The following is a 13,671-nucleotide window of genomic DNA, read 5'->3' on the forward strand; positions in this document are numbered from 1 at the left end:
ATTGTTATTACTGTTATTATAATCATTAACATTACGATGGTTACCATTAACACTATTATAAATATCTGTACCATTTTTCATTTAGTCTATAGCAACATTACCTTCACTGTCTATACCTCTGTGTGTATATTGTGTAGGCTGCCTCCCTCCCCTCTCTCTCTCCTTACATCTCTCTCGCTCTCTCTCTCTCTCTCTCTCCCTCTCTCTCTCTCTCTCACCCCAACCGGTCGAGGCAGATGGCCGCCCACCCTGAGCCATGGTTCTGCTCGAGGTTTCTGCCTCTTAAAAGGAAGTTTTTCCTTGCCTCTGTCGCCTAGTGCTTGCTCTTGGTGGGAACTGTTGGGCTTCTGTAAATAACATCACAGAGTACGGTCTAGACCTGCTCTTTTATGAAAAGCGCTGTGAGATAACTGTTGTTGTGATTTGGCGCTATATAAATAAAATTGAATTGAATTGAATTGAATTGTTTCATACTAAAGTCCAAGGGTTATTTGATGTATGTGGCTGAGGAAAAAAAAAAGGATGACCTGGCACTGAAACTGGCCTTTCTTTTATCTTTTACTATTTCTAAAAGCTAGGCCATATGTTGTATTAATTATCAAATTAGGCTATGTTTCATTTTATTAATTTGCACAAATAGAGTAGCTGTAAAGAGCCTGTGTAGCTCTTTACAGCTACTCCATTTCAAAATAGGCCTTTGCAATTGTTCAGTTTTGTGTTTTGTTGGTAATAGCATCCACTAATAGAAATAACAAAACATGTGAACACTTTTCTTTATTGTAGTTCTATAATTTTATAAATTAAACAAAACATGGTATTATTGTACTGGTAATGCAAAGTTAAAGTACTAAATAATCATAAATATCCCACTGCAGAGTAACCCCCTTGTCATAAAACATATTACTGAATGCTCATTTAGGCCTATTTATGTTATGGGGATAATTTAGACTTAATAGGCTGTGTTTATCATAAGGTTCAAATTTGTTTTGCGGCTCCGGACAGATTTTATTTTTTTATTTTTTAGAAAATAACAATAACAAAACATTTTGAAATTATCGCATCAAAACTTTGGATCATGTTTCATTTATACTTTGCTTGTGAGCAACAATTAAAGAAGATTATTATGGACATAATGCAGTCACCACGTCAAAAATAAGGAGAGCAAAGGCACACTCACCAGTAACAGTAACGGCTTTAGTCTGGTACTTTGTGATGTTAGTCACAAGGTTGTTTGCCATACAGATGTAGTTCCCCTGATTCTTTTTTGCCACAGAGAAAGTGAAAACAGAGCCCGTCTTTAGAGGTTTTGATGACTGCTTGTTGAAGAACCAGGAGAGGACACAATCTGGCTGACAAGTAGCAGAGCAGTTCAGGGACACGGAGCTGCCAACCTCTGCTGAATTTGGACCGTAGATATTCACACTCAGAGGGCCATCTGCAATCACACAGAGACAGTTGGTCAGATTTATGTAAAGTAAAATGATGACTATTGTGTTGCTTTGGCACAAAATGTCTATATTTGGTCTGAGCAGAATTTGGAGAGCTTTCCAAAACACATTCAGGCATTTCTAGTTAAACACAAACTGTTGTTACTGTTATAGTAAATATTACTTTTTGCCCATTTACTTTTTTCACATTTTGCTGAACTTCCAATCATTTAATCTAAGTAAAACTGTTTACCTTTACTGCTTTTTTGTAAAAATTCACGTAGTCCTATGATCATCTTGTGTGAGTCATTATCACTGGTACAGGTAGGAGCAGATATTGAGGAGTTGAGGTAAGCGTATTATACTGGATCATACACCCAAATGATCCAAAATGTTAAATTATGTACTCGTTTTTTCCTTTAAGAAATTGTTTTAAGGGATTTAATACTACAGTCATCATGCATCATAAAACAAAAAGAAAAAACACTCCATTGTTTCCAAAAACACTCACAGTTCACCAGGAGAATGTATTGGGGGCTGTAATGTGAAAACCCCTGATTGACAGCGACACACTGATATATCCCGTCATTGTTCGTTGTCACTGGAGTGAAGCACAGCACATTGTTTTTAGCATGGTAGGCTGTGGGGGTGTTCATGTTGAGGGGCATGTTGTTCTTCATCCAGTAGATCTTGTCATACGGCCCAGTAACTTGACATGTCAGAGTGAAGATATTAAAGTTTATTGGAACTGTGTTGTTTCTGATCACCACTGACTCTATAACCCCTGTGGACAAAAAACACAATAGAAATCAGTATTTGTTCACTTTACAGTCACATGACATGCACTGAAAACTTAAACCCAACATCAAGTTTTCTTACCAATGACTGTGAGCATCTTGGATGTTGTGCTGTTCTTTCCTGTCAAATAATTGTAGGCCATACAGGTGTATTCTCCACTCATATTGAACGACAAAGGGCCAGTTTTAAACAATGATGTATTGGCCACAATGGAGCCATTGAACCACCAGCTGAACTGACTGGGAGGTATTGACATGGCAGAACACTGGAAGATTGCAGAATTTCCTTTCTCTGCAAAAGCTGGCCCGTCAATGGTGGGTGTTCTTGGTCCAACTGCAACAGCAAAAGAGACGGTAGGCTCTCATGGTACAGTATTTATTTAAATGTGGGATGATGCACTACAGTGTATAAAATTGTCAGTTTAAAATAGTCACTTAGAGTGACATAAATCCTTTAAATGTTACTCACAATTGACAAGGAGCTTGTATGGAGGGCTGGTCTTGTTGTCAAAAGCATTAATAGCCATACACTGGTAGTATCCAGTATCAGTGGTTTCTAGTGGGTTGAAGGTGACTGTTGCATTGGCCATGTTGATAGCAGTTCTGTTGTCTTCTTGCAGTGGCTCACCATTTTTCATCCAGTTAACATGCTCAGCGGGTCCAGTCACAATGCATTTCAGCATATAGAAATTACTTTCTATAGCATAATCCATTGATGCTTGTACTTGTACATCTATTATTGAATCTGAAAACAAAGTAGAAATCCATAACAGTTTTTTTATTTCTCACATGATCCTGCTTTCCCATTTGCACATAAGTACATTTTTTTTACAGAAAAAAAAATAGCCATCCAAGTCTCACCAACAACAGTAAGCATTCTGTGTGCGGTACTGTTTTTTCCAGTGATGTTGTTGTAGGCCATGCACGTGTATATTCCACATGTGGCTATGGTAAGAAGAGGTGTGACATACTGAGACGTATTCGCCACTAGAGAGCCGTTGAAGAGCCAACTGTAGAAGCTGAGAGGATTTGATGGTGCGTAGCAGCTCAGTGTAACATTGTCTCCTGTCCTTGCCACATTTGGTCCTGTGATAGTTGGCATATCAGGTCCATCTAAACACATGGATATTAACTTAAATCACCTTCATTGAAAACATGTTCAAATGACTGTCAAGACATTTATACAACACAGAACTGTGTACTAATGGAGAAGTCCACCTCCATATCGGTCTGTATTTTGTGATGAATCTACTAGATGTGGCCACATCTATTCTGTATGTGACCAGAACAGGGTTTTTTTTTTAAGTGTTTGAGGGTGCAAGTCTTCTTTGGTTTTGGTTGAAACCATTTTTCTTACAAATGCCTTTTGTTTGACAGTTGGAAAAAACCCTCCGGCCTCAAAAGGGGATAGGGGTTTAGGGTAAACTGCATGCTGAGTACTTACAAACAACATCCAGTTTGAAGATTTCACTGGTTGATTTGCTGAATGTGTTGGAAGCTTCACACTGATAGCTCCCATTGTCAGAGTGCAAGATAGGATCAAAGGTGAGGGTGGCGTTGTCTATTGAGAAGTTTCTTGTGTTGTCAGGATACAGTGGGGATAAATTATGCATCCAGATAACTGAATGGACGTGTCCAGCTGAGTCACAGGTTAGGGTGAAGGTGTGGTTCAGGACTGGATGAGCTCTGACCATTTTTATTGACACTGTGGTCACTGGAGCTGTAGAAAGACCGAGAATAAAAGCAGGGCGGAAATTACAGTAAGCAGAGCAAGTCTATAATATATATGATACATTGTGATGTCTAGCTTTGTGAAAAGAAAGTTTTGACATTTTGGGAAATATTACCTTCTTTAGATGAGAAAATTTATATCAGAGTTGTAACATGGCATAAAGACAGCTAGCCTGGCTTTTTCCAAGTGTTAGAAAATTTGCCTAAGGCAGGGCTTGAAGTGGGCCAGTACTCACCGGTACGCAGTACAGGCACTTCTACATTTTACCCTTGGGCGTACCGAGACATTTTCTTGTGTACCGGCACTTCTCACAAGGTGCCGGTCCTCTTTTCGGCCCTCTCCATGTCAGGTACTCTGGGCACTATGTGACGCTCACCTGTTCCCGTTCTCGCCTGCTTGCTAATCTCTGTCGGCAGAGACAGAGCAGGTAAAGGATCAAGTGCCTTTCATATTGTGCATAAAGTTGATTGTCAGTGCCACTTGACCGGCACATATTATTTTCCACTTCAATCACTGTTCTAAGGCACCCAGACTCTTTATATATCATTTGTTTAATCCATACAAAAACCCAAGTGTAAATATGAGAAGTTGCGTTTTAGAGGTGCTGGTAGGTGAATTTTGTTGCCATCAGATAGGCAGGCTATGTGTTTCACCCCGCTTCCATCCTAAACTAAGCTGCCTCCCAGCAAGCGAGCATTTCTCCCAAAATGTCAAACCACTTCTATACAGTAAGTTACCCAAAAAAATGAGCATCGTGTAGGCAGAGCTGCTTATTTTGGTGATGTTGTTGAAGGCTATGCAGATGTACTTCCCGCTCATGTCTAAGGTCAAAGGTCCAATCGCTAACTCTGAGGTGGTAGTCAGCAGGGAATCGTTGAAATACCAGCTGATGAGGCTGGTAGGATAAGACGCGCTTGAGCAGTTGAGGATCTCCTTTGTTCCTGCCAGAGCCACAGACACCCCCGTGATCACTGGTTTCATTGGGCCATCTTTTAATGCCAGACAAAAGGAGAAGGTTACGTTTTTCAATATTTCTGCTCTTTGTGTATCTACAGTACTTGAGGTGTCCAAAATATCATTATGCAGAGAAAGAGAGAGAGATTAAAATACTTACAGTTTACTTTAACTGTATAGCGGCTGCTGATCATGTTGCTCACATAATTAAAAGCCTCACACTGATAATCTCCATCATCTGATTGTTGGACTGGGTTGAGAATCATTGTCTTGTTGCTTATGTCAAAGACTGTTGTATTGTCAGCAGATATAAGTTGACCATTCTTCCACCACTGAATCTTGTCAACAGAACCAGTCACTTCGCAATGCAGAATGAACAGCTCATTTAGTATTGCTGGTCCACCTGCATTATTCACCACAACTGCTGCTATTGGGTCTATGGGAGGAGAAAGAAACTGAGTAATTTAAATTCACAAATGAATGTGGGTTGAGTGAATATGGTATATGTCAAAACCACAAATGGAGCAATGGTTTGTCATTTTGGGAAATACATTATTCATTTAGATGAATAAATACATTTAAAAATTTGTGAAATACATACATAAATTTGTTATCTTGAGAGCTAAGAGAGAGATAAGAAGATTGATGCCACTCTCTTTCTCTGTCCATTAAATACAGTAGGCTTTATGAAGCTACAGTCAGCAGCTCATTAGCTCATCTTAACATAATTATTGGAAACACAGATAGCCAAGGGCAACTGGACTTTGCCCTTGACCTCAACCTTTATTAAAATAATGGCTTTGCTAAGAGAAACAAAATAAAAGAAGAGATAATGCATTACCTTTAAAATACTACAAATCCAACCTTACCCAAAATCCTGATCATTGCGCTTGCGTTGGTGAACGTGGATTTGACTGTGTTGTGAATTAAGCATTGGTAAATTCCGGAGTTGCTCTGCGTAACACTCTGTAGTTGAAGCTGTGTGCCAGACTGATTTAGATATGTTCCATCAACCCTCCACTGGATCACTGCTGGAGGGTTGGACTCCGCTGAACATGAGAGTGTGATGTTAGATCCTCTTCTGTAGATGTACTGCATGGGCGTGATTGTGATTTTTGCGTTACTTGGACCATCTGATGAAACAACAAAAGGGAAGTTGTTTTATTGGCTGATGTTGAGACATTGGATATTTTTTAAATACATAGTCATATATATATATATATATATACACACACACACACACACACACACACACATATATATATAGATATATATCGATTTAGATATATATCTACATCTATATATATCTCTATATATGTGTGTGTGTATATATATATATATATATATATCTAGAGAGAGAGAGAGAGAGAGAGAGAGAGAGAGAGAGAGATAAAGCTTTCTTTAGTTAAATCTTACAGCTGATGTTCAGAAGTACAGGGAGACTGATTGCATGGCTGATGCCATTGGTCACATTGCACATGAATGGCCCCTGGTCATAGCGGGTCACCCCGACCATGGTGAGAGTGGTGCCTCCATTGCTGAGCTGTACTCTCCCACCGGCAGTAATCACAGAACTGCCATTCAGCCAAGCATAAGACGGGGACGAGCCGTTGGACACAGAGCACATGAGAACTGCTGTGTCAGTTAACTCCATCAGGTTGGTTGTGTTTGCCCTCACTGTCACATATGAAATAGGCACTGCAAAGAAGGCAATAACAAGCCGTTTGTCACATTTTGTGGAAATTTGGGATTGCAGTAGACAGGCAATGTTGTGTAAACTCTCTCAACAGTAGGCAGAGGTGGAAATGCAATTCATCTCACTTCAACTGAAGCCTAATTGACACTCAAATTGGCCTTGTGTTGTGACTGTATGGATTGTTAGTCCACCACTTTGGTCCAGACTGAAATACTTCTATAAACTTGGTACAGATGTGTACCTGAGGATAATCACTTTGATCTCTTAACATTTAAACTCATGCCATCATTTTAATTTTGACCTGATAGTATTTTTTTTAGTACTAAATAGAAACAGTAGTATGGTAACACACTAGACTAAGATGGCGAACATACCCGCTAAACATCAACATTGTCTTTATGAGCATGTTAGCATGCTGACTGAAGAACACTGACATTAGAGTTCAGCTCAAAGCACCACAAAACCTAAGCCTCAGAGACAGAAAAAACCCCCTCCTAGTCTTGTTCTTGTACTTGACTTGTGTTCGGGTGACTAAGAGTCTATATTTGAACTGATAACTCTGTGTGACAGTAGTGGAAATTATTGTATATGTGTCCATGCATGTTTGGTGATGTAAATTTGTACCAGTAAAAAGGTTTTATCATATTGAAAAAACATTTTCAGTCAAAATGTCCTATTTGTTTAATTTGAAGATTGAAACTAAAGACCTGAGACCAATCTCGGACTCAATCTTCTATCTGTTGTTACATGCGTGTGCATGTGTGTGTGCATAGATTGAGCTTTGTTAATATGCGTGTGTAGAATTAGAAAAAGTATATGAGTAAACGTAAAAAGAGATAAATTGATCTTTACCTCGGACTGACAGTGTTAACTCAGTATGAAAAGAATTTATGGCTTCTAATGTGTACAATCCGGAGTCTTCGACCTGTAGTGACATTATAGTCAATGATAAATTGGTTGGATTGTACGTGACCCTGTCTTTCCAATCGTTAGACATGATGAAAGCTCCTGGGAATACCATCACAATGATAGCACTGTTGAACATCCATGCGCCGATAGTGACATTGGTGTCACTGTGAATTGTGACTGTGCTGCCCACTTGTAATGGATTGGTGGAGGCATATATACTCTGGCTATGTGCAGGAGCTAGAAACAGAAAACAAGGAACAGACAATATTCAGTCACCCTTAAATGCAGTTATCATGTGCACACGAAATATTGGTCAATGTACTTATAAAAACACAAAATGTTTTCAAGTAACACATTTAAAATTGGTTAAAATGTTTGGTTTTTTTACCATTAAGATCTATAGACTGTGATTGTCATTGTCTGGGTTGAGAGTGTCAATTTAATTAAAAAAAATAAAGATTAATTCAAGTTAAAAAATAACTCAGTCTTACCTGCTGCAAAAGTAATGGTGACCAGGATTAGAACAAACACAACTGGAGACTCCATTTTAATCTTCAGTTTCTTTTTGGTTGGAAAATTCCTTGTCGATTAAATGGACATGACTCTGGCTGTGTTAAATTAAAATCTGGCAATCTTGTAAGCCACCTTCTAACAAGCAAATAGTTGCTTCACACTCCAGCTTAATCTTCTCATGAGATAAATGTGCATCCCTAGTCTACCATCATCATGCCACCTCACAGTCCTGGCCACACCTTGTTTTGCCCTGGTCCATCAGACTTTTTACTGGTACACACCAAGGAGTGTCAGTATTTACTATAAACCCCCGTACTTTTAACCAACCAAAGCAGCAAAGGGGGATTTTTTGTTAGTGCACCATATGACCACAAAGTGTTCCAGCAGCGAAGATCCATTCAATGTCGTCGCATTCTCTCAACAAATGTTGCTGAGCAGTGTTTTACATAACATTTCTTCCCACAATGCAGGCCTATTTAACACTCCAAAATTTGGAAATGACTAATGCTAACAAAAAGGAAAGCTCACTAAATATTTAACTTGAAGTCTTGAAGTCAATATGTAGCACATCTATACCAACATGTCTTGTCATCGTACTGGTTTGCTGTTAGAGCTGCATCCATAACAACAATACTGATTTAATAGTATAGCAGACAGTCTGTCCCTTTGCTAGATGTCTCTCTTTCTCTCTCTCTTACTTCAACCAAAGAACAGCAATATGAATATCCTATTTGTTCATGAAAAAAGGAGATAAGAATGTTTGGTTTTTTTAGGATTAAAATTTAAATACACCAAAAAAAACTCTAAAGAATAAAGTAAAGGTGTCTTTTTAATAACATATTCCCATTGACACAGTCTTTCCCATCAATCAGTGCTAATTAATAATGTTCTTGATATTTTTCTTTTGAAATCAGCCAATCAAACATGTTATCTTACTTAACAGCATCAAGAGATATAATAAGCATAGAGTACATTAATGGCCAAAAAATGAATTGTATTTTTGTCTAATTTACCTGTATCTGATGTTTGTGTGTATGTAGGTATGTAGGTGTAGTATTTACTGCTCAAAAGAAGAACTCATTTTAAGTCAGAATTCATTGTTACAACATACTAGGTCAGAGAAGGAAATATTTGACATCAGTAATGTTAATCAGATTTGCTTATAGTAATGTAAGGGTGGTGATGGCGCATAGATAAGATGCTTGCCTTTGGTGGGGGAGACCTGGGTTTGATTCCCACTGTGAGACATCCACCATTGTGTCCCTGAGCAAGAGACTTAACCCCTGGTTGCTCCAGAGGCGTGCAACCTCTGACGTACATAGCAATTGTAAGTTGCTTTGGATAAAAGTATCAGCTAAATGGAATAATTTTTTATAATGTAATTGCTCAATCGAAAAACAAACAAACATTTCAAGACACATAGAAATGATTTTGAATGATGTACTGGACACTGCTTAAAGTTTCACTGTATCCAATTTATTTCATTGCATCAGAGTCATCTATGAAGTGAATGAGCCCCCGGCATCTGTGAAAGAGAAGCAGTTATTCAAGTTATCAGTCATATTAGTTATATTACTTTATGCATGTCTTTACAATGTATAGTATTTTTCATTCAAAACCATTGTGGCCAAAATATTTCTCCATTTTATACTCACTCCTAGAGGTGAATTTTGAGTATGGCTGAATGTCAGTGTAATTATTCCTCATAACATATTTGGCAAAACAAATGAGATGCGTTTAAATGTAATCTGGAGTCACTGTCAGGGTTGACTGTGTTGGAATTAGTTAATCAATTGAAATTACTTTTGATTAAAAATGCCCAAACATTTCCGTGGTTCTAGTTTTTTTGGGGTTTTTTATACTGGGTTTCGGACAGGTTCAGACTAAACGACCTCTTCGATTCTTTCAATTTGTTCTTTTGAAGATAACGATGAAAATGTGCCTTTAGCCCGTTAGATCATTTGTTTCAGGTTTGTCTCAACACATAGTTATTCTACAACTTGCCTGGCAATGAGAAGAGTAATCCAACCAATAATAGCAGACGAAGGAGCCACATGCTGACCGCCTGTTGTTCAGATCCTGACAACGAACCAAACCAAAGTTAGGATGAAGTTGATAACAGATGGAGAAATATGGAATTTGACATCACCATACAAACAAACTCACCTGCTATCACGATGTGTATGGTGATATTGCCGTTGGTGTTGGTGAGATTGTTAAAGGCCAGACAAGAATATGGACCACTTTGATCTTCGTTGACGCTGAACAGCTTCAACAATAGACCTGTAGTGTTCACAAGCCCTCCTCTGAAGGCCCACTGAAGCTGAGCTGGAGGATTGGACTGCACTGAACAGAGCATGGCCAGATTGGATCCAATAGAGAAGGAAGTCTTGTTCTGTCCATTCACTGTTACGGCCATGTTATCAGGACCATCTGAGAAACAGACAAAAGAGGAGAGGCATACTGCTTGTTAGAGCTCTGTTAATGGAATTTGATGATTAGACATGGGGCAATTAAAGCAAATTATGATGAAAATTACACTGTTCTACTCACAATCGATAGTAAAGTTTACTGGATCACTGGTGCCATTACTGACAGGATTGAACACACAACACCTGAATGGTCCCTGGTCATAGCGGGTTGCACTGAGTATAGTGAGAGTGGAGTTTCCATCAGTGAGCTGAACTCTGTTGCTGGCTGTAACCTCAGAGCTGCCGTTCAGCCAGAGGAAAGAGAGGGAGGATCCAGAGGAAACAGAGCATGTAATGACTGCTGAACTGTTGAACTCCATCCGGTTGGTTTGATTCGCCCTTAGTGTCACATTTGAAATGGGCTCTGTGGAAGACGTTGATGAGACAAGGATCATGATCAAGTATAGGCTTTGTAAGCAGTGGAGGAACAGTATCCTGTGTTAATGTTGATCTTCCACATGCCTCAACCCATAGTAACTTAATGAAGCTGGTCAGTTTTTGTTGACATTGTAGGAATTGTGTGTAAATTTAAACAACTAGCTAAAAGTGACTTATTATGCAAAAGGTTAAACACCAGCCAAATGGATTGTGCTTAAATGATGATCTTATTAAGGATGGTTACTTATTAAGGATAATTACTGATCTAAAAAGAATTACAATGATTTATTAGCCATTAATAAAGGTAAAGTGTTACAGCTTATAGACCCTTTAAAAAGAATAGTTTTTTAGAACGTGGTATGATAGCTTTGTATTCCATCTAATGTAATATTGTTTAAGCCAAAATGCAAAACATGATATGTTCATATTAAGTCATATACATACTATAACTGTTATGTCCCAGAGATGTACGGGAGGTAACAGTAACTAGGATTTCATTGTGTATGGGGGCAGAGATGTGTCAGGAGCTACTGACACAGCAGAAAAGGGCTCTGAGGACAAGATAAAGGTGAGAATATGAGCAAAGCTAAATGCATGCAGGCTGTAAACAGCAAGCTACAGTATATAAATTTGCTGATTGTAAGTCCAAACATCACGAGGCAGAAACATGAATTCTTTTAAGTTCTTTCTGAATATTGTTATGGAATCATTGTTTTCTGTAACAACAGGAACCTGTTCCAATAAAACGTATGAACAATTCATCAGCACATTTGTCTCTGCCTCTCCCTGTCTGTGTATAGTCGTACTTATTCATTGCAATGAGTTGAAAAAGACTGTACTGACAATGTTCACTGTTTCTTATATGCTTCTATATGTTTGTTTGTGTGATGTTATTACTTCTAATATGATTGTTGTCTTCGACGATCTCACTAGTTTGGCTGTTGTCTGTCCACATTTCCTTATGTTGCTCATTTATGGTTGTCCGGTTAACACCGATTATTTTATTGCATTGTGTGCCTTTAAAACTGATTGTTGTTGACTGTACATAATTATACATATCCTTAATAAACCAATATAGTAATAATGTCACAACATAGGCAATTCTAGCAGCTGCCTATACACATTCATGTTGTATTTTTTTTATTAGCAGTATTATTTGGTGCAGATTGAATATCTTGTTTACGGATATGTCAATCAGTGATACTTGAGCCCTTATTCATTTGATATTTTCTATTCAGGTCAATAAGGCAGATAGTACGCTGTTGGAAATACTTCATACTTCAAGTAAATCCACATTTATGCTGCTACTAAGCAAAATTCTCACCTTAAAATTACATTTTGATAGTTTACTATGGGCTGGGCCTGAGAAGCGTTGAAACCTTGACTAAAAGCCATTTGTTTAGCCTTACCCAGAACAGTGATGGAAGTATTGGCATTAAATGGGGGGTCACTGCTTTGCACTGCGTAGACTCCTGAGTCGGCCACCTTGACGGAGCTCAGAGTAAGAGCTCCAGTGAGGACGTTGGCTGTCGCCCTGCCGCTGTGACTAGGGAAGACTGCCAGCTGGTTACCCACCCAGGTGAGTATGAGGGACTCTCCCACTGCCCAGCTTCCACTTTTTAGAGTTATAGAGGGAGACAGAGACAGTGTCACTGTGTCCCCGACTGCAGCAGGGTTGATGGAGGGCTGCACCTCCACAGCACTAGAGGCCAGAAAACCTAAGGAAGACAACGACTTAAATGACAAAAAAGACTCTTCATCATACTCTTCCATTTTTACTAGTATATAATGAAGTTATTATACCGGTATTCACAAATTCATCAACCATAACAGAGCCTACCTTGTATTAAAGCCAGCAACACAATAGCCAAGGTTCCTTCACTTTTCTTCTCCATTTTGTATCTAAGGTCTGAGGATGTCCTCACTATTCCTGCTCCATTATACTTGTTCATATGTCCAGCCCCCAACCCATAAATACCTACAGCAGCAACCCTAGTTCTTATCTGCAGGTGTCTCTGGATATTTGGTGTCACTTTGGTTTCACTCTTGTCAAACTTACAAAAGGTGTATTACATTTTTTTGTTTGCCATCTTGGGTGAAGTTCTGTTAATGGCCAATGAGCAAAATGATAAATTATGACAGAAGGTATGTGAGGCAGAATTGGGGAGTAGGGGTGTGGGTTGGGAGTCTCGGCTGTGGGTTTTTGTGTGTGTGTGTGTGTGTGTGTGTGTGTGTGTGTGTGTGTGCGTGTGTGTGTGTGTGTGTCAAAGGCAAAGATTACATCTCAATTCCACCCCACTTGTTTTCAGCAGCTTTGAGCTCAAAATGAATACACCTGCAGCGGCTTTGTGTAGAGCATATTTACTGAGAATGGCTATCTGTTCTGTTCTGTGTACTAAGTGTATTGAATCTTAGCAACACAGCAATATGGGACAAACATAACAAGATAAGCTGTATTATATGATAGAACAGCATAATTATTAGTGTTTTGACAATTCAATCAGTGCACCTCTCATTTGTTTCAGACATGAATAAATGTCTTTTCTAGCGTAACATTTTAAGTGGGCAAATCCTTTCACAATACCACTCAGTAAACACCTGTGGCATAATTTTAGCTGTGGTGGTGCAAAGTTCAGTATCTGAGCACACCTGTGTTACACCTGACACACAGGAGGTGAGACTGATGACTGTTTTTTGTAGACAGATACGCTAGATTTAAAATTCCACTTCAAATGATTGAATTGAATAGTTTGTCATCATTTTACACATACTACATACTAGTATTTATTCTGCA

At 38.8% G+C, this 13,671-nt stretch overlaps 1 protein-coding gene across 1 annotated transcript; it reads right to left on the reverse strand.

Moving 5' to 3' along the window:
- Nucleotides 1-1,036: 1,036 nt before the first annotated feature.
- On the reverse strand, nucleotides 1,037-12,772 carry LOC123968044 (carcinoembryonic antigen-related cell adhesion molecule 5-like). The gene is made up of 12 exons (XM_046044514.1): nucleotides 12,718-12,772; nucleotides 12,287-12,595; nucleotides 10,582-10,863; nucleotides 10,195-10,461; nucleotides 6,327-6,608; nucleotides 4,694-4,945; nucleotides 3,669-3,944; nucleotides 3,086-3,337; nucleotides 2,694-2,969; nucleotides 2,307-2,558; nucleotides 1,939-2,211; nucleotides 1,037-1,435 (listed from the first exon to the last, which is right to left on the reverse strand). Exons 1-12 carry the CDS (start codon nucleotides 12,770-12,772, stop codon nucleotides 1,122-1,124), a joined length of 3,090 nt encoding a protein of 1,029 aa, XP_045900470.1. The 3' UTR covers nucleotides 1,037-1,121.
- Between the last annotated feature and the right edge of the window lie 899 nt (nucleotides 12,773-13,671).

The sequence above is a fragment of the Micropterus dolomieu genome, linkage group LG03 (genome assembly GCF_021292245.1).
Source record: "Micropterus dolomieu isolate WLL.071019.BEF.003 ecotype Adirondacks linkage group LG03, ASM2129224v1, whole genome shotgun sequence".
Taxonomy (NCBI): domain Eukaryota; kingdom Metazoa; phylum Chordata; class Actinopteri; order Centrarchiformes; family Centrarchidae; genus Micropterus; species Micropterus dolomieu.

Excerpts from the sequence above, each read along its gene's own strand:
- LOC123968044 (XM_046044514.1), bottom strand. The coding sequence starts at position 12,772 with ATGGAGAAGAAAAGTGAAGGAACCTTGGCTATTGTGTTGCTGGCTTTA. Across the intron at positions 4,946-6,326 it reads TGTACTTCTGAACATCAGCT|ATGGCCCAATGAAACCAGTG; the intron begins GTAAGATTTAAC and ends TGGCATTAAAAG. Across the intron at positions 2,559-2,693 it reads ATACAAGCTCCTTGTCAATT|TTGGACCAAGAACACCCACC; the intron begins GTGAGTAACATT and ends TTGCTGTTGCAG.